A 20,668-nucleotide genomic window follows, 5' to 3' on the forward strand; every position below is an offset into this window, starting at 1 on the left:
ATGAAGATAAAACTTCTGGCAATGATAGATATCGCAGTAAAAAACGATTTCTTTCGAAGGAGTTGATTCCCCATATGTACAGGAGAAAAACTACTAAAATATTCTTTGATAAATATCAAATTAAATGTATGTATTTGTATCTAGATGACACTTGATTCTTATCTTTTCATTACATCCTTGTAATTTGATTGGGTGATTGGGTGATATTATGCATGTGATTACAGCTCCAGCTTCTTCTTCTTATTAAAGGACAAATACACAAGCTTTATCTTCAAATACAGTGCCCTATAGTTTTTTATCCTGTCGATCTAATCCGGAAAAAATAGATAAGTTTTTCGGGTCGGTAGTGATTTATAAAGAAGCAAGAAACTTTATCTTCTTTATTAAGAATCTATTGTTGTCAAAAAAATAACAGGAGGGTTACACTTCCGACAATCGGTTGTCAAATTTGAATGGATAAATGGTGACCGTAGTCTAGCAATCAGAGCTTGAAAAAACTGTCACATAAAGGTCGGCGTCACAGTTAAAATTAAATCCCCTAAATCATAACTCCCCAGTCATAATAAACTAGATTATTGTGACTCCCCAGTTAAAACAGACTAGTAAATTTTGACTCCCTAGTTCTTATAAACTAGTAAATTATGACTCCCTAGAGTTAATATTTCCTAACAAATTTAGACTCCCCCTGGTTTATGATGACTACAGCTAACTTCAGTCGAGCTAAACTCTAATCTGTTTGATACTGCACATACCAGTAAATCGAAGGCAGCCTGAAGACTTCCAAAGTTGTCGGATGGATGAATTTGTGTAAACTTGTTTGTCGTGTTCCTTGGGTATCTAGATGTGCTTGAAATGTGATAGCAATTTTCCTTATGGTTTTTTTTTCGTTTTTTAATACGAGTTTTTTAAGGGCAATCCACAAAAGAAGCTTTTGTATTAATTCGTTGTATTTGAAAAGATTTCAATGATTCGTTTAAAGGGCTAGTTCGATGAAAAATCATACAATAAAATGGTGGATTTACAACGCCATGTACAATAACAAACCATGCCTTGAGGAAGGTGAAATGATCCATTTTCAATGTAAGTCTGAAGTTCGGAATCTGACAATGCAAATTCCTTCGTAAAGGAACGGAAAACCGTAACACTAATCCACCCAATTAGCCTGTCTACGCTTGAAGCATCACCAGGCCACCGCGCTTATAAAAGACAAACTGAAGTCATAAAAATTCACCATTAAGTTTATCAATTTAAACTTGAAGGTATTTGGATCTTAAATCTTCAGGATGAATTTAATCTCGAATATTGTAATATTGGCAACAAACTTTCTTTTAGTAGGAGGTCAGCAGCAATCTTGTCAAGACTTTATCTCAACAGGGGACGGGGCAGGTGTTACAGGTGGACAATGGTCTTGCGACCCCAGTAAGTACACGCTTTTTTATTATAATAATAGTGTTTTTCATTGAGGGTGAAGTATTCTTAGGAATTTTCCAAATCTGGGGTGACATATTCTTAATACAATCTTATTTGTCATAAAAGTTTTCTTATTATAAAATAATCAAAAAATGGTATTTATGGATTTTAGATCTCCTGTTTAATCCATGTTTCCTTCGGATTTTTTCCACCCTTTATTCATTTCAATTCGCAAAATCTCATTATTTTCAAAATATTCTCTTAACACTTAGTTGATTCAGCCTAGCATTCTTATAAAGCATTTTTCTTAATCATTGTATAATTACTGATCTTTCGAACAAACGAACCTTGAGAACAATGATAATTGAAAGTAGAAACTAGCAACAATGTTTTTTTACAAAAATCTGCTTTGGCCATCTTTTACCTAGTCTACTCAAATACAAAAATTCAGAAACATTTAATGATTCAAACTCATTCAAAAACCTCATTTTTGGGCATTATGCAGGAACAAGTTTCGCCATTTTACATCTTTGTGCCAAAGATCTTAAAATTCATATGAGCCAATCTTGATAAAAGCTAATAACTAACTAACGAACAACGGTTAATTTATAGGCTCTCAACCTCCAGGTAGGCCTAAAAAAGAGTTTTTTAATTCATTTAATTCATAATGCTCTGTAAATTCTTTTCACAAATCGTGATGTCACGCATTACTGGGAGTAATGGATAGGCTTTATAATTTCTTGTTTTCTTTTTTTTTAAGCTTCGGGAAAACCGTATTACTTTGGCAATGCCTTTCTCAGCTTTAATGCAGCAAGGGCACAATGTCAAGCACTACCGCCATTCAATGGAAAACTATTTGATCTTGCTGTTATAGAAACTCAAGAAGAGCTGGACTTTATTGTAAACAATCCTAAATATACGTAAGGGCTTACTTTGCCAAATCCACCTTAGATTTCTATCTTGGAGCCCCGGGCGTACTTGGGCAGAAAGGGGGAAAATCTTTGAAATTCGGTCGGAATGCAGGGTCACTTTTTGCTCAAAAATGAGTCCCACGTAGGTTCCATTTTTCAGACCCCAGCAGCACACCCCCGTCGGTGGGTAACGGTAGTACCCTCCCAGGCTTTGAGCAAAAGTTACAGCGCTCTAATAGGCCTGCGTCCGAGATTCAGAAAAGGCCTTAAACAGGTTTTTGTAGGGTACCTCTTAGATCAGGGAATATGTTTGATATTATGTTCTTAATAGCGGGTGCAGAATTAATAAAAAAAATTTCCTCTCGAATCTCCTGCAGTTTTCGAGTAAATAGATTTTTCGTTAATAGATAGAATTTATCAAGGGTCCCTCCCCCCCCCCTTTACTAAAGATTTTTTCGAAGTCTGAATATCAAATAATTTATGCCACCAACGGAATCAGCGGAAAAAATAGATAAAGAAAATGGTGTTATTTGTTAAGTTTCGACCATCTGGTGCCAAGAAGTGCCTTTTAAGGCGAAAAAACGATTTGGGCATTTTCCCGATAATGTCAGCATTTTTCTGAGTACATTTTCAGAAAAAGTCTCGCATCTGGAAAGCCCTGAATTAGTAGTATCCAAAAATGCTATGGTGCATTGAGCTTCGATGTTTGGATATCGAGATATTTTGATTCGAAGATTTAGAATTGTCGATATTTATGAGTCAGCAATTTTTCAGCATATTTACCCACCTTAAAAGTGAATTATCTCGTGATCTAGACTCCGAAACTTGGCAAACCATATCTTTTCTATTTTGAATTCAATAAAAGAAATAAGATTAAACAATTGTCTTGTTATTATAGCGTTTTCGGCTGTTAAAATGACCCATAGAGTATGTCAAAATGGGGAAATGTGCTAGAATTGCTTGTCGTACGGCCACTTTCTGTTTTGTTTACTTGATTTTATTCGTGCAAATTTACATGGGATCAAAGCAAAAGCTAAGCAAAGAACTAATTCGAAAAAACGTGTATATTGTATCTCATCACAGTAAACCATTATTCAAAATATATTTTTCAATGAACATAGGCCAAAGTTGACTTAAACAGTCATAAAAAGAGCCTTTTATATTTACAGTCAACTAGACAAAAGTTTTAACCTGTTTTGAAATTTTTTAAAGAGTAATAGTAATAGTAATAACAGTAATTACAGTAACAGTAATAACGCTCTGAAAATTAAAATTTCTTAATACTTTTTAAGTTTAGAAAAAGGGGTTACGCGCGGTTAAGCACGGTTAAGTACGTTCTTCCACTCTGCTTGCGTTGCAAATAATACTGAGGTAATCCAGGATAATCACGACGATCGGCGAAAAATTTAAGCCTAGTGAAAATACGTTATTTTATTGGTTGAAACTCACTAGCCTGTTACATTTTTCGGCCGTTTTCGTGATTATGCCGATTTGCTAGTTAACCTCACAAATATTTAGAGTGTAGAGTCTTGAGAAGCACTAGTGAAAGGTGAAAACAACAGCTTCTTAATTGGATATTCTTTTTGCAGGAAATCTGTTAGGCAAAATTAGAGTGCCTTTTCTGGGCAAATATGTCGGGGGAAAGTGACAAAAATTATAAGAATTAAGGCGACGACATTTTTCCCAGTTGAGAAAACTTTTATTTACCTAGTTTTTTATCCCCGGCCGAAAATTTTACAACAGCCTCAGGATCTATAAAGTCCAAAATATCTGAAAAACACATTGACCAAAGGGAATGTAAAAGGAAATTCCAAAATACCAAAATTCTAAAAATTTAAAAAAATCCCGAAAATCGAGTATATTGCACGGGCCCAGGGGGCGGGGGTACCTTTTTTCACCTTCACGAGTCCCGCAGGTAAATGCTGCAAAAACACATTTCAGTCCCATTCAGGGTCACTTTTTTTCAAAAGAGATTCCCACGAACGAAGAGTCAATTTTTCGAACCTCTCGCAGATAGAGCGGAGCACCCCTTTTACCAACCTCGTTCTCTGCGTATTATCAGCTTTTTTATGCTTTACATACTGATAGCGCCCTTTTTACTTCCGCCTTGTGTAGTTTCGAATGTTTTTATTCGAAAATCTAATTCGAACGTTATAGATTCGAACGAAAATATTCGATTACTAGTGTTTGCATCTTTTCACTGACTATGACAAAATAGAGAAGCATTTTTCGATCCCAGAAGTTTTGTTTCGCAGTGAGGGGTGTTGCAGATTTTTCAGATTTCAGTATTTTTGAAAGTTTCTAGATTAATAATTGAAAATGCAGATGATGTACAGTATTATTTCGATAGAGAAGAAACCACCCTTCATCATTGGATTAATCAGATTGAAAGCACTGAGTCTTTTTCTATGTTTTTGTTTCGATATGCATGGAAAAGAAAAGCAGAGGAAAAAGGAGTTCCATGATTGAAACGTATGCGTTGGTTGTAGTGGTTCGGTGGTTAAAAAAGACAACATTTTTGAAACAGTAAAACAATGTGAATAATTTCTTGATTATCGTCAAGCCGTAATGATTATTGAGATGCTTAAAAAGTCAAGGACATACCTTTGTTGTCGCAAACGAGAGAATTGGGAGAGAACTTTTATTATATCGCTCGTCATAAGGTTTTTAAATACAAGACATTACATTCAGTTACATTTCCCTTATTATGTTATCAGAAATCTCGCTTGGCAAACATTCAAGAATCTCAAATTTTTTGTATGCAGTGATGAAAAACTGTTTGGCTTCACACGGATAATACCAAAAGCTGAAAATATTTGGATCATGTCAAGTAGTTGTATAAATTTCTTAGTTCATCAGATTTGATTTTAGTGTATTTTATGGAAGAACTCAAATTAAAAGTTCATCTGAAAATATTTTTGTTGCGTTTCCCCCTTTCCATTTGTCTTTGACACTCCCTACTCCGAAAGTCATCTTTTCGACTGTTTTTGATTTGATTTTTCTCAGACAGGCCTGTCTGTTGTTGTACTGTATGAAGATTTTAACTTGAATATGAAACTCTTTACCTTGAAATTTTGTCTTCACAATTAAACCACAGTAATGTCTATGGTTAAAACCAATTGATTGCGGATTGATTTTGGCGAGATTTCATTTCACCGGTTCAGTTTTTCCTTTTTTCAAATTGATTATCAGTCCGTTGTCAGCGAGAAAGCGTTGGACGTTGTTGATCTCAGTATTCAGGGTGTCGTTGACTTCCTCCGACGTTTTTACAGACGAAAAGATGACGGTATAAACGGCAAACATGACGGTATTGCAGATTGTCAAACAGTCGGGGAAGTCGTTGAAGAACAGGAGTAACAAAAGTGGTTCCAGAAAGCTTCCTTGAGAAACACCACAGTTAACAACACTGGGATCAGATGTCTCTTTGTCGTACACTACCAATTGCTGGCGATTAAACAGGTAGTCTTGGAACCAACCTAGCTCGGTATCTTTCATTCCATACGATGGAAGTTTTTGTAGTAGTGATCCATGACTTATGGTTGGATAAGTCTAAGAACAATGCACCGATGTACTTCCCTTTGTCGACTTCAGATGCTGTCAATGAAAAGTTTGACTACTATTTCGTTTGAACAGTTAGTTAGTTTTCTATAGCCGAACTGCTGATCAGTAAGTAGGTGGTTTTCTTCGGGGTGGTGTGTTAATTGTTTTTGAACAATTTTTTCTGCGATTTTGGAAATCACCAGAAGGATGGAAATGGGACGGTAGTTTCCGCTGAAAAGAAAGAACCGGATTTGAAGAGTGGGGTGATTTAAGCTTGCTTCCACTCTGTTTGAATGTTGATGATGTGTGCTAGTAAATCGTCGATCACTGGTGCAAAACCTTTGAGTGGGTTTGACGAGAGCTGAACGATACCAGTAGTTTTTTTGCGTTTGAGTCCTTGGAGAAGTTTGAAGATTTCGTCGCTTTCTACTGGATTAAACTTGAAAGTTTTGTCAGCCCAGATCGAAAATCTTTTGATTGGTCTCAAGACGAAGTCGACGAGGGGCGTTTCTTCTTCAGATTTCGTGCCACATCAACAACGTAATTGTAAAATATATTGGCTTTTTCTTTGGCACTTGTTACCGTAATATCATCATTGTCTTGTAACTTTTCGACTGTTTTTTATTTAATGTTTGAGTTTGGTAACAGTGTTTTGATATGATTCCAAAATCTTTGACTATTATTTTGGTTAACAGTTCTTTGTGATAATTATTTCTGGCTTGTCTGACACAATTGGTGCACCGGTTCTTTTTACGACGGTAGATGTTCCTGTCACCTTCGTCTTTTGTGCGTCTGTATCATTTTTTATCTGCGTAGCGCAGCACCACAGTCGTTTTAATTTGCTCTGACGTTCGAGGTTAACAATGGACATTGACGACCTTTGATTCGTTTTGTGATTGACGGAGCGTGACGATTGAAGATGTTTGAAGTGATAATTTTGAATATTTCCCAGGCTTTGTTTGGGTCATCTTGTTCATAAGCAAGGTTCCAGCCTGTTTGGCGAATATCTTCGTTCATTAAGTCTGGGTTATATCTGGAAAAGTTGCGACATTTGATGGTTTTCGGTTCGTACCGTTGATGGTGTCTCTTTTGGACAATACCAATCATGTCATGATTTCTGAGGGATAGCGGGATGACGATTTCATCAGATATTTTTTCTTTATCGGTGTTTAAGGCAGGGTAAAGATGTCTCCGTAATCCTCGTTGGCTTTGAGATCATCTGATCGAACCCCGATAAGTTTCTAAAATGTTTCTCACCTTTGTGATCATTTCTATCAAGGTAGTTTATGTTGAAATTACCTAACAAAATACCTTAAGGGACTAATTTTTGCAGGAACTAAATTTTGCGGTTTTTGCGGATTTAGGCCCAAACCGTAAAATTACGTTCCCGCAAAATTTTTCAAATACGAAAAACAAAGGTCGAATAATTCACAGTACGGCTCTAATTTTCTTCCAAGTGAGAAATCCGCAAAATTAAGTTCCCGCAATTATTAAATATCAAATCTTGAACTGCGAACCGCAAAAATTAGTTCGCGCAAAAAATAGTTCCCTTAAGGTAACTTCATTATATTTATCGACAGCATTGGATAAATTGTTTCGAAACAGTTCGTAGAAGTCTGGAGGGAGGAAGTCTGAAGTGTAAGGTTGGCGATAAATACAACCGAGAAGATAAGGTCCTACGACTGTCTCTTTGATCTCGATCCAGATACATTCTAAGCGTTCGTGTTCGAGGTCTTTTGGTCTTTCGAAATTGATAAGATTGGAAATGAACATAGCAACACCACTGTAGGAACCGTCCGATCGACATTTCTTTATCAGTTCCTAGTCTTCGAATGAACACGCATCAGTATCATCGGGTTCTTTTTTTTATGTGAGAGGTTTTACTAAACAATCCTCGAATGTTTGACTGAATAGCATGATGGGATTTGGTTAGATAATGCCTTCGTTTGGCAAGAGGGTCGGTGCTGTCGATTCGGATCTTCCCAAAACATCAACTACATCAGCAAGTTCACCAGACAAATCAAATCCATCAGCATTAATTATTTCTTAATTTAAGGAAGTGCTTCCATTTTCAAAACAAACAAGAGCACGAGTTGCAGCCTGTTTTGTCTCCGCTTCAGATAATATTGAGACAGACTTTAGTTCGATACATTTAATTTCAATAATGAAAATGATTTCCTCTTAATGATTAGAGCGTCAAATTAGAGAAACAACAATATTCTACATTTCAGGGATTTTATTCGGATCATTGGACTAAGAGCGGAAACATTTTCTAACCCACCAAGGCCATCCGACTTTAAATGGATCAATGGTGCCCCACTGACTCTCGATATTTCTTTCAACAATCTTCCGTCCTTCAGTGGTTCAGTCTCAAGATGTGCCCAGTTAGATAAAAATCCATTAGCTCTCCTGGCAGAAAATTGTGATTCTTCTAGTTCTGACCAAGAAGAAATTTGTGAAGTATCGTAAGTAATATTTGTTTGTTAAGAATTCCAATCCCCTCACTACAAGCCTCAGTTTAGTCGTTCGCTGTTGGTACTATACTACAGCACATGCGCCGAAGTGCATGTGTCGTCATTCTATAAACTAGATTTTTTTTTTGGCAGAGAAAATTGTATTTACAAGCCAAATGTTACGCTCGGAAAAAATTGATTTTTTTTTGTCAATTGGGTGTCCACTGGAAGAAAAAAGTTGGTCGAGTTTTTTTGTCCCACCAAATATATCTTGTAGCAACCTGAAGAAAAAAAATGAGCAGATCACCCGGGTGAGAAAAGAGCATTTCATACCTTGGAGCGTGCAAGAAATTCCCCTTGATGGGAAAATTCATGTTCCCACTGTGAAATGTGCTTTTCCCACCAGGGTGATTTACTCAATTTTTCTGCGAACTCAGGTAGAGAAATCAATTTCTTTTTTGAATAATTCACAGAATGCTGATTTCCTTATTTTCTCCATTCTAGCACCATTCTAGCACCTAACGTAGCACCTAACGTACCACCTAGCGTAGCGTCAGCATGTGAAGAAGTCAAAACCAGATATTTCCAAATCGACGAAGACAATCAACAACTTTCCTGGGAAGACGCTCAAACGGCTTGCATGGAAAAAAACGCACATTTGATCACTGTGAAATCACACAAAGAAAACCTGTGTGCATTTGTGAAATATCAAACATCTGTCAGATCGTTAGAGTAAGTTTCGAATAGTTTCGTCGGTGAAAAAAATTCGTTGTTACCTACAGTATCTAAACATCCTGTCTCGCAGTCCTGTTGGAGCATTTTCCCTGAGTGGGGATGAAACCTTCTATCAAAATCTCAATGGAGATTCTATTGCTCCTAGCTCAAAGATTTCAGCGAGGATGGTTTTGGGGTGCAATTTTGATAGAATTTCAAGTGGGGATGAAATCAAACTGTGGTGTATTTTTTCCACCGGGACGAAATTTTGGTCCAATTTTCCAGCGGGATGGGGGTCCCAGCGGTCTGTGACACAGGGGTGTATGTAATCAAATCAATATGGAGTAAAATATTGAATAATGCTATCTAATTATAAAATCTGTTAATTAGCAGGACATTATGAAATTCTATTTTCTCAATTTATCTTTAGCGCATTTTGGCTTGGCCTGGTGAACGACTTTGAAGAGAAAAAGAAATTTCGATGGATTGATAACGACCTCTCGCCTTATCGAAACTGGTGTGGTGGAGTTACTCCAACTCCTGGCAGTGTAGGTTGTGTCTTATTTCGTTTTGGTGACCCTTCTGGTGCAACAACAGGGTGTTTTGAGTTGGTGGCTGATTGTTCTACACCGCACAGTTTTGTTTGTGAAGCCAATACCCTTTGTGATAAAAATGGTTTTCAAACTCTTGCACAAGTCATGTCGAAAATCATTCAAGGAACACAAAACAACTGCAAATCTTGCAGAAAATAAAATCACCCAGGAAAAATGAAAAAACCCGGTCATGTCGCTAATTATTCTTTGTTATTTAATAAAATATGGATTTGTCGTATTTTCTTTTTTTTCTTTAGCCCAAAGCTCGCGAAGTAAGCAAGTATCTATTTAGATGAAGGATAAAAGAAGCATAAAGTATAAGTCTGAATATAGAGTCATTAGAAAGTCATTAGAAAAATTCCTAAGATAACTTCGAGTTGATATTTTTTTAATTTAAATTAGCAATCCTCAAATAACAGAGTTGTTTTTGCTGATATATTCCTTCGATATATTTCTATCCAAAATATTTTTGCGCTCTAACGCTGTTACCCGTTTCTATGAAAACGAATTCTGCAAGATTGATAAAAACCAGTTTGATAACTTTTTTACAGAAAGCGCGGCTCGTTAATTTTCTATTTTTCTCGTGATCATTCTAGGAAGTTTGCCCCTGGGAATTATTTGCTCCTCGGGAATTTTAGTCTTAATCTTAGTCTAAGTCTTAATAAACTAGCATAACTTTATACAATATGTTTGAATCGGATATACCTATTTTAATGTATGTAAACACTTTAATGTATGTATTTTTATTGTACTGTATGAATTATGTTTGAGAGGCATGAATTTTACAGCATATGTTTTATATGAGTAATTTTGACATGAGCATAAAAAATAGATAGTATTAAAACATAGGATTATCAAGCTCATGGTTAGTATGAGAAAAAGACGATGTTAACATTTTTGTCAATATATTTATGTCTAGAATTGATCAAAGATAAAAGTTTCTCCAAAAGGTATTTTGTATTTCATTGTTCTCCCCCAGACCTCAAACTCAGACCCGGGAAATCTTTTTTTTCATAGCCACCCTGGTTAATTTCAAAACTTCATCGAGTCACTGAGACAGGGTTTTTTAATGCTCTCGAAAATTTGAACGATTGTGGGATCAAGCTTATCTCTGCTAATTTGAAAGTGAAGTCTATAGACTGTCAAAATAATCAAGATGAACATGGGATTTGAATATTCAATCTGAGAATAATGGATTGATGATATGCAAGCAAACAATTTGGATGATGTGATGTCAATCACATCTGTCGACATAATGATCGACACACCCTCGCTTTGTTTGGCACCAAAGACTAAAATGACGTCAATTTTTCGTCTGACATAATGGTATTCGATATTACGAATGCCGTTTGTTAATAAAAGTATGGGAATCGATATATGGTATTCTTACTCTGATTCTTGCATGACGCAATCATCCAGCTCTATTGCATCTTTCCCAATTAACCAAATGAGATTTGAGAAATAGGGTGTCGCTGTTTTGTCGCATATAAACTCTAACATCTTTTGATGACCCACTGGAATAAATGTAAAAGAACATGATATTATTCAGAAACTATATACATAAAAAGTTATTCAAATCCATGGATAGATTCTCGTTGAATTTACATTGTTAAGTAGTTCTCTTGAAGGTTAGAAAGATGTAATACTGTAAAAAAACTAATTCGTAATCAGTTATTATATAATATTGTATTGAAATTTTATGAATTATTTGAAAATTTGGGTTACTTCTCAAATTTGGTTCATGCACCGAGATAAGAGACTATTGCTAACCTTTATAGACGTTTAGCGTCAGTGTTCGAACGGCGATCCGTACCATACTTTCTGGATGATGAAAAAATTTGATCGCCTCTGTGTATAGCGGGAAATCGCCTTTTCGCTATAAAGAGAGCAAAAGGCATGAATAAAAATAAAAATCGGGGGTATGGGTTTCTGATACTGAATTTCTTGTTTTCAAAAAAGTAATATTTGACTAGTAGGGGAATGTTGTTTTTAAGGAGCTAGGTATAGGGTTGCGCCCCAATACCGGGTGCAGCAAAAAAATTTATACAGGTTTGTCAAGATATGGTGAGCTTCAGGATTTAAACTTTTTGTTCATTCTTTTTTTATCGTATAGAGGATTCTCTAACGTAAATTTTGAGCTATAATGCATTAAGTTTGAAAAAGTAGTTCAAAAGCTTTTTTTTTTTAACTGACTTTTTTCCATGTCGAAATTTCAAAAAATCATTAAAAACAGCAATCACGCTATAAATAAGACAAAAATGACAAAAACACAATTTTATCGGGTTTGTTTTATTCTTTTTTTTCTTATATATATTTTGCCAACAGTTTCTTTCTGCAAATAAGATTGCACGTCATGAACATTTCAAACAGGAGCAAACTCAATGCAGTTTTTGAGCAACTGGTCGAGGAATGGTGATCGATTTTTTACAAAAGTTTTCACACATAACATCAAAACCTCTCTTGGAGATTTCCAAAACTTCTTTTCAGCTTTTCCAAATATCCCACATGGAAATAGCTTGTTTTACCATATTTTTAAATTCCGTAACGAGTTTTGATGAACACAGTTGCAATTTTTGGTATTTTTATCTGTAAAGAATGTAGGTGTCAAGAGAAAAGTTTGCTCGCTGTTTTTGATGATTTATTTTTAAATTACAACATTAAAAAAACGTCAGTTTTTTGAAATAATTTTAATTTGTGGGAAAATGTTTTTGAAAGATCCCTCTTTTGTCCTAATTCTGCTGTATTAGCCTCCTTTTCAAACATTTTCCACCCAGGACATTTTTATTCCAACCCCCCCCCCCGCTTATTCCTATCCCCCCGGCTATTAGGTACCCGAGAGTAAGTTATAAAGAATGAGTTCTAAAAACATTATAACATAGCTTTGTCTTACGATTTCAGAAAATAGCTATCTAATTAAAACAAAAAGTGGTCTATTACAAAACAAGCCATTGTTTTAACAATTATAATAACAGACCCAATGAATAGACTAGTTACACTTTTTCAGTAAAAGAAGTAAGACGAGGGATGCATCACAAGTCGGGAATTCTACACTAACCTCATTGAAAAAGAAGTTAATTGTCTGTCTGTTGAGTTTCAAGGATAGAGTCTTTAGAAAGGAAATGTAATAGGCCAGAACTTCTTCATTTGAAAAATCAAATTTGTGAACGATGATCGAGTTGACATGATTGTTGGACAGAAGAAAGTCTAAAAGAGGGGTTAAAAGGAGATTATCAATAACAGATCATTCTTTCGTCCCAGATTCGTTATTTTACTTGTGAGTATAAATTAAAAGATTTGGAATGCACTATTGTAAAAAGTGTTCACTGCTATATAACATAGCATTTAAAAGCTAGGGTCGTTCTATCATGACCTATCAAGTGTTTTAATAGCTCCTGTATTATAAAAACTCGACCCCCTGCAACTTAGTCTTCATTACTTAAAGTCAAAATTTAGAAATTAATGTTTGCCCTCAAAAATTTCACAAACATTTGTTTGCAGTATACACTCTTTTTGTTGATACCATAAACATATCCGCGTGATCAGACTTATTCCCTAATATTGAGGGTGGCTTCCATATGGCAAGCAAGAACACTGCCCGGATAAACCATAAGTCATTAAAACCTTTTTTCCCAAAAAGGGAACTTATTTTGGCGGGAACTAATTTTGGCGGGCAGCAAATATCCTAATTCTTTTTTAATTTTGGCGGGAACTAATTTTGGCGAATGACAGCGTAAATCTGTTCTATTTTACCTTATTTTGAGCAATTTTGATGAATTTCAGGGGTTATTTAAGCAATAAGGAAGCAAAAAATTTAATTTCGTCTAAATTCGCCAAATCCGCCAAAATTAGTCCCCCCCCATAAAGTAAGTTTCCTTAAAGTATTCCCTAATATTGAAGGTGGTTTCCATATGGCAACCAAGAACAGTGCACACTTAAAACAAATGGACTTTAATTCCCAGAAGGTCTGTGAAAAAGAGGAATAATATCTAAGAATGTCATCCTCTACAGTGAAGAGACCGAACGGGATGGTTAAAGTATTTTAGCAGCATTCCTTAAACTTCCCTTTAACAGCAGGTATGAATGACTTCTTCTTAATGGGAAGGGGTAATAGGTTTAAGCTCTAAGAAGGCATCATATAGCTTCTTGAATGATGGTAACCTTATAATCTTTATGATGCCTCGTTCATGAAAAACAACACGAGAAATACTTACAAAGTGAAGTTTGACTTCGAATATTTTCAAATAAAATATTGAGTGTTTGTAAAAGCTGCACTGTGACATAACTTCCACAATTTTGTGTCATGAACTTCAAGAAAAATAACAGCATATTCTTCTCAAGAAAGAAGCTAAAGCGAAAGAAACAAACAAAGTGTTACTGAAATAGATTCGTAGGCAATGTATATCTTCTGCCATTCTGGAACTTGGTAAGACCACCAGGGTTGATGCACCTGGCTGGTTGTCTCCAAGGAAAACCAGGCTGTTCCACAAGCTGACGATAAACCAGTTATCAAACTTTTACTCGTACAAAATTGGATATGTTTTTCTCATCCAGAGTTTTCTATATTTTCCTCACATATAAAGACTTGGAAAATATAAGGAAATATCAGAACTCGAAATATATAAATAATTGTACTCGGTACCGTGTGATAATTATTACTTAAAAAAGAAAACCAAAATAAGTTTTAGTTCTCAAAATGAAGAGTAGATCAAAGTACGTTTCACTAGTATTTAAAATGATAAAAATTAGTAGATAATTAATCCTTCAAAATATATTGTTTCCTACAAATAAATTGAAAACACTTACTCAAACACAGTAGAGTCATTTTGATCACCCCATATAAGAATCTCAGCAATGGATCGTAGTGTTTCCACAACCAACCCTTTATTGGAATCTGTCACTGTACTATTTCGTTGTAGAATGTAATGAAGATATCTAAAAGAAAATTGTATTCAATCCCAAGGTAAAAAAATATGTACAGCTTTATAATATAATTAAGAACAATCCTCTAAAATGGTCGACACTTACTAGCTTAGTATGAGGAGGTGCGGCCCTACTCCTGCTTTTATATTATGAACTTACGCCCTCCCTTTTATGACTGATTTAACGCTACATCTTAGATCTTGTGCAACCTTGTTCTCCGGTCGGTAGAGATGCTTCACGGACAATTTGACCGGCTAAAAACACCGTACGGCCCGGCAATCGTTATTACGGGAAGGTCTTGCACTGTAATAATTCTGAAAATCTGAAAGTCCAGACCGACTTAGTACTTCCCCCTGACAAAACTAAGGGCTTTCTTAAGTGTTCTTTCCTAAGGCAAATTTTACATAATGTTTACATGTACTGTAATTCTAACAATTTAACATACTGTTAAAATTAAATCATCAGCTGTAAAATATTCCATTCCTGGTTTGAATAGGGCTAAATTTATTGAATTTAGGTCTATTTATTTCTAACAGTAGGCCCTGTTATGGATCAACTGTAATATCTAATAATGCAATGCAATACAAGTTATACCTTAGCTGTTCCAGAGAATGAGTCTTCTTTGGCTTCCATAATGTTTCAGCAAGCCAGTTTTTTGGTTTCTGTAACATCTTCTAGATAACAGAACTTTAAATTGTGTAACACCACTTTATTCTAAATTTTGCATGTTTAATTCTAAAAATGAAAAAAAGACTTTGTGTGATTCTGATTGATAAATTGGCATGGCAACATGAGGCTCTGAGTTTGTGGTGGAGAGAGACAATCTCAGACATAATGACGTTTACTATGGTGGTGGTGTGATGAAAAATCGAAAAAAAATTTTGCTACCCAGGGTCGTTAAATACTAAAATGGGTGGTATCTATGTGTTAAATGTTGAAAAGATTTTACTACCTGGGTAGTTAAAACTGGTAAAATTAGCAAATTTTAGCTATTTTTGTAATTCTTTTAATTTTTTGGGTGACTTTTCTAAAAAAAACTGAAAATTTTTATATTTTTGAAAAAATTTTCTGTTGGAAAGTTGTTTACTACAAACAAAAAATTCTCGAAATTTTTTGTCAATATAAAAAAGACTTTAATTCTAAGGGCAAAACATTAATTTTTGCACTAAGTGAAAAATGTGTCACAGAAATAATCATTTTTTAGCTTTTTTTGTAAAATCAGTCCGAAAAGCAACCAAAAAAAGGTGGTCTCCATGACAAATTGTCCCAAAAACTTTTACTACCAGGGTAGTAAAATACCTTTTCCAAGAGTCTGGGTGGTTGTATGTAAAAATTCATAAAAATCCTTTTACTACTCATATAGGCAAAATGAATAATTAAACACCCCTGCGTCACAAATTAAGCAAAAATTTCGTCCCAGGTGGGAAAATACCCTTGAATTTCAGCCCCACTGGAAAATTGACTTTGATTTCATCCCATCACTCGAAATTCCATGTTAAAAAATTGCACTCCAAAACCACCCGGCCACTGGGTTTTTTAACCTTGGAACAATAGAATTTCTATCCCATTAGCATTTCAATAGGAATTTTTATCCCCACTGAGGAAAACGGTTCCATCGGGGTTGTGAAACAGGGGTGTATTTAATGTTCTGCTTTTATATACTATGGAGAAAAAAAATGTTTTCGTAGTTGAATACTTTGTTTTCGTAAAGAACCATAGATAACTGGATAGAAAAGAAATAGCAAGCTGTAAATTAGAGGTGAAAAATAACCAATCAATCTTTGCAATAACTAAAGTAGAGCAGAGCAAAAGTGTCTTGACTGTTTCTGAATCTTTATCTAGAAAGAGAGATAGATCAGGTTCATCGACAGCTTAAATAACCAGAGTTGGCATTTCATTGAAAGTCCAAAGACCGCCATTCTCTGAACCAAATTCCAAAATAAGCCTAATTTAGGTGGTCACTATGCTAAAATGTCAAAAAAAATTTTAGTACATGTGTACTAAAATTCATTTTTCAAAAATTAGGTGGGGTATGTCAAAAATCGTCAAAAAACCTTTTAGTACTCATATGTGTCTTGGATTTTAGTACCGACCCCCCCCCCTGGAGAGATGATTTTTTTCTTCCTAATTTTTGTTATTAGAAATCATGAAAAGGACCAAAAAGAAATTTTCCCCGGCCGCCCGCATGACTTTTTTTTTTGTCACCCGGTGGACCAGAAACGAAAAATTTTTTAGGGTCGGCCTAATTCACAAATGAAGAATTATGTTGAAGAACAGTGAAGAAAGGACTAAAATTTTAGAGTTTCTATAATATGATCAAAATTTTTCACCATAACTCAAAGGTATTCAGGACTGAAATCTACAAAAATTTGAAAGTAAGATAAAGTAAAAATATTAGAGGTGAAAAATTCCAAAATCTAAAGTTTAGGAAACATTATGATAACAAAAATTTGGAATTCCAAAAAATTAGAAATATTCAGAATTTCGAAAAATCAGAAACAAAATGATAAAAATTTGGAATTCCGAAAAAATGGTATAAATTCGGAATTCCGAAAAAATGATAAAAATTCGGAATTCCGAAAAAATGGTATAAATTCGGAATTCCGAAAAATCATAAAAACTCGGAATTCCGAAAAAATTGAAAGTAATTAAATTAACAAGATTCAGATCAAGACTGCAACTGCAATATCAATATAACTGCTGATAGTCAGGGTATTTACAAAATATTGTCTGATGGGATGTATACCAGACCCAATTAATCGAACTTATCAAACCAATCGACAAATTACCGGGGACCCGACAAGTGAGGGAAGATATGAGGATTTAATATCATCGAGCTAATCCAAGTTTTTACTGACCGAACCAATCTAACTGCTATCTGGCTATTGCTTCAAAAATTGTGAGCGTTTGATAAGGTTCGATTAAATTTTTTAATCTAACTTTTCGATGGAGTTCAATTAGTTCGATTGTTCGATTGGTTCGACAAGTTCGATTGATCGGGTCTGGTGTATAGGTTGTTGTACTTCACTAGAGTCTCTTTGAATTCGTTGTGTATTACTTTCTTAAATCCTGGAATTTGGTTTCGGTATATTCACCTTGAAGGATCGAATGCGGCAAAATAAAGGTCAAAGCAAAAACTTATTGATCTTTCCCATGTATGACCTGTTCATTGAAATCTTTCTCCAAAACAACTAAATCCAACTAAATCCTAACTATCAGACTATCGACACCACGCTACTGTAAGTTGGTCTAATCTCGACATCCCTCGTCTAAATTTGACACCCTTTTCCAGACGTAATTAATTGAACCAATCGAACAGTATTTTCAATAAACTTTGTCCAACTTAATCGAACTTTGTTGGCCGATTAATGTTCGACTAACAGCCAATTCGATTGACTTCAAAATTTGCCATACTCACCAACTTTGCCAAATCCACAATTTCAATGTCAAAAGATCATAGCTTCATGGCAAATTTGTACATTCTACGCCGCCATTATGATTTCCTTTTTGTGATGCTTCGTCAGCAGTTTTCTGTTGGCGTTTGTAGAGGGCGAAGTGTTTACACACCTGGGCAGTTTTTTCAACTAATCAAATTGTCGATCTGCATTGTTTTGCTTTAGCATTGGAAGGTCTTCTATTTTTCAAAATCTTTGGCAAAAGTGGCAAAATGGGAGCGAACAGAATACAGGTCTCGTGGGAACAGTGTTTTTTATGAAGCAGTATGGATGGAGGTAAGCTCCAAAAATGCTAGGAATGCCAGATTCACCACATCTTTTTTATTTGGCATTTATGGCGCTCAAATTTTGCCACATTTACCAAATTTTTGTCATTGGAATGCAAAATAATTGACAATCAGGGCAAAAATGGCATATTTTGATGTCAATCGAATTTGCTGTAAGTTCGGTTGTCGAACTTTAATCGAATACTCACAAGTTTCTCAAAATACAAAGTTTGATTTTAAGTTGGATTACTGAAATCGAACTTAAAATCGAACTAATCGAACGCCGCTCCACTTTACGCGTAATTCTATTGCACTTTTTGCCGGTCTTTGACGACACTTTGAGGAACTTTGAAGCACCCCCGCTGGTGCAGGCGTGTACTCTCACATCCCCCTGACTGACCAGTGAGCACCGATCGGACCCCCGGCACACCGGTCGGGACCCCTATGGGCTGTCCGCGGTNTGCCACAAATTTCCCAGCATAATAAAAGAAATCTGAAGCCAACAGATCAGTGTCATGTACTGGAACATTACGGTCTTCACGGCCTTCAAACAACACAATGTTTTTTTCTCCTTCACTTTCCGTCGAAAATACTGTCTTTCCGTGCTCCTTTACTTCAAAATTAACACGAACTTGGAAAAGCAAGAACGTTACCAAATTAATCGTCACCAAGACAAACCACTCGTCTTTCAATACAACTGTGGCAGCAAATTGTTACTAAAACGCCGCACTAAAACTAAAATTATTCAACAGAGTAGTGAAATTCCAGAGGGCTATAATTGTCCATTATTGCTAAAATCCACAATTTTTTGCTAAATTTCCCAAGCTCAGCAAAATATCAATATCATATAAGGATGCAAACGTCAAGACGCCCCAGATATAATAAAATTATAAATACACAATACATGGCTTGGCAGCAGGTTCTAGGTGCCCCCTTACAGTGTAGACCTAAACTTAAATAGCGTATACTGAACCACCATTTTACCTTTATTATTGTTTTTGCAGGACGTCAGAAACTAAGCTACACACCATTTGTTGCGCGCATGGTCAAAGAATACCAAGTCGTGACTTAATCCCCAAGAGTCGTATCGTTAGCTGAAATAGATTCCAACGAAAATAAATTCTCGGTTTCGTCAACACGAACTCGGCAAGAAAATATATTATGAAAAATTGCGATGTTCTGATTGGAAGAAATATTTCTGACAGAATAAACCAATGGGCATACATGACTCACAAAACATAATTCGATAATTGATATAGCACTTATTATAAACGATTTCGAAAAAGTTGTCAGAAACAATCATACTGAAAATATAAAGTATCAAAAGAATAAAAAGAAAATATAAATTTGTACGTAGAACAATACACCATAGCTTGATACCTTGATAGACATAAAAATAACTAACATTTGCTTTTGTATCATTAAGTAAACCATAATTCCCAAAAGACAAAAGTTTGTGATAAGAAAATATTAACAAAATCATCGTTACGGATTAAAGAAAAGTTATATGTACTGTACGTGTTTTGTTGAGAAAGTAGTGATGATAGAGAGGTTGAAAGCCGTTTGAATGTTTGTTGGAGAAGATAAATTGAAATGAATTTGTGGAATGCGCCATTAATTTTATACTTAGAAGTTTAGTTAGTGTCTGTATAGTAAATTAGATCTCATCAAATCTGATTCGTTTAAGACATTTCCCATTTTTGACTGGGCAAAGGCGAACATAGTTGGCTATTTGCATACATTATAAAAATCATTGGTTGATTGAGACAAAGATGGTCAGTTCTTATAGCTCAAAACAAAAGAAGCGTATTAACACGTTTGCTGCCAATAACGAGTATACTCGTAGTAGAGGAGCTAAAATGCCGAGTAGAGTACTTCAAAGGGGAATAATTTTGGTACAAAAACTATTGGCTTCTTTTTCATTGCTTTTTCGTGACTGGGGGCGGGGGAGGGTACTGACCTTGACAGGGGACGGGGGCGTGCCGCTGGAATTTGAAAAGGGGACCCTGCCAGATAAGAATTTTCGGAAAATTGGGACCCTATCAAAACGAAAAATTGAAATATTTCTTATAAAAGTAGACGGCAAATTTAAGGATTTTCTAATTTCCACCCTGAAAATTGTCTAAAATAACCAGAAGTCAACCCTGTCAGATTCACATCTTGAAAATTAGTAAATTTGGGACCCTGTCAGATATCGTCAGAGCCTAAAAAAGGGACCCTGACCAGTGGTACTTCTCCATACCCAATTTTGCCGAGGTGCCTTCCCCGGGTTCGTGATCTACGTAAAATACTGCGTCAACATTTGAATCAAAACTTAGGCCAAAGGAGTTGCTGAAACTGAAACTGACGATAAAATTCTAATAAGCTCGGCAGTGAACGTTTTGCCGAGAGGATTTTGGCAAATGA

The 20,668-nt window shown here is 35.4% G+C and overlaps 2 protein-coding genes across 2 annotated transcripts in view; one reads left to right on the forward strand and one right to left on the reverse strand.

The window, feature by feature from the left end:
* Positions 1–15,276, reverse strand: part of LOC136801531 (protein CLEC16A-like) — a 33,241-nt gene extending 17,965 nt beyond the window's left edge. Inside the window, exons 1-6 of the mRNA XM_067058172.1 lie at positions 15,136–15,276; positions 14,425–14,553; positions 13,833–13,966; positions 12,677–12,825; positions 11,392–11,497; positions 11,012–11,135 (exon numbers count right to left, since the gene is read on the reverse strand). Coding sequence (XP_066914273.1) covers positions 11,012–11,135; positions 11,392–11,497; positions 12,677–12,825; positions 13,833–13,966; positions 14,425–14,553; positions 15,136–15,212 — 719 coding nt within the window. The 5' untranslated portion in view covers positions 15,213–15,276. The remainder of the gene's footprint in view (positions 1–11,011; positions 11,136–11,391; positions 11,498–12,676; positions 12,826–13,832; positions 13,967–14,424; positions 14,554–15,135) is intronic.
* On the forward strand, positions 983–9,858 carry LOC136801532 (C-type mannose receptor 2-like). The gene is made up of 6 exons (XM_067058173.1): positions 983–1,080; positions 1,333–1,419; positions 2,171–2,330; positions 8,093–8,326; positions 8,819–9,046; positions 9,459–9,858. Exons 1-6 carry the CDS (start codon positions 990–992, stop codon positions 9,778–9,780), a joined length of 1,122 nt encoding a protein of 373 aa, XP_066914274.1. The 5' UTR covers positions 983–989; the 3' UTR covers positions 9,781–9,858.
* Positions 15,277–20,668: the final 5,392 nt, after the last annotated feature.

This window comes from Clytia hemisphaerica, unplaced genomic scaffold, assembly GCF_902728285.1.
Source record: "Clytia hemisphaerica strain Z4C2 unplaced genomic scaffold, Clytia hemisphaerica genome assembly, whole genome shotgun sequence".
Taxonomy (NCBI): domain Eukaryota; kingdom Metazoa; phylum Cnidaria; class Hydrozoa; order Leptothecata; family Clytiidae; genus Clytia; species Clytia hemisphaerica.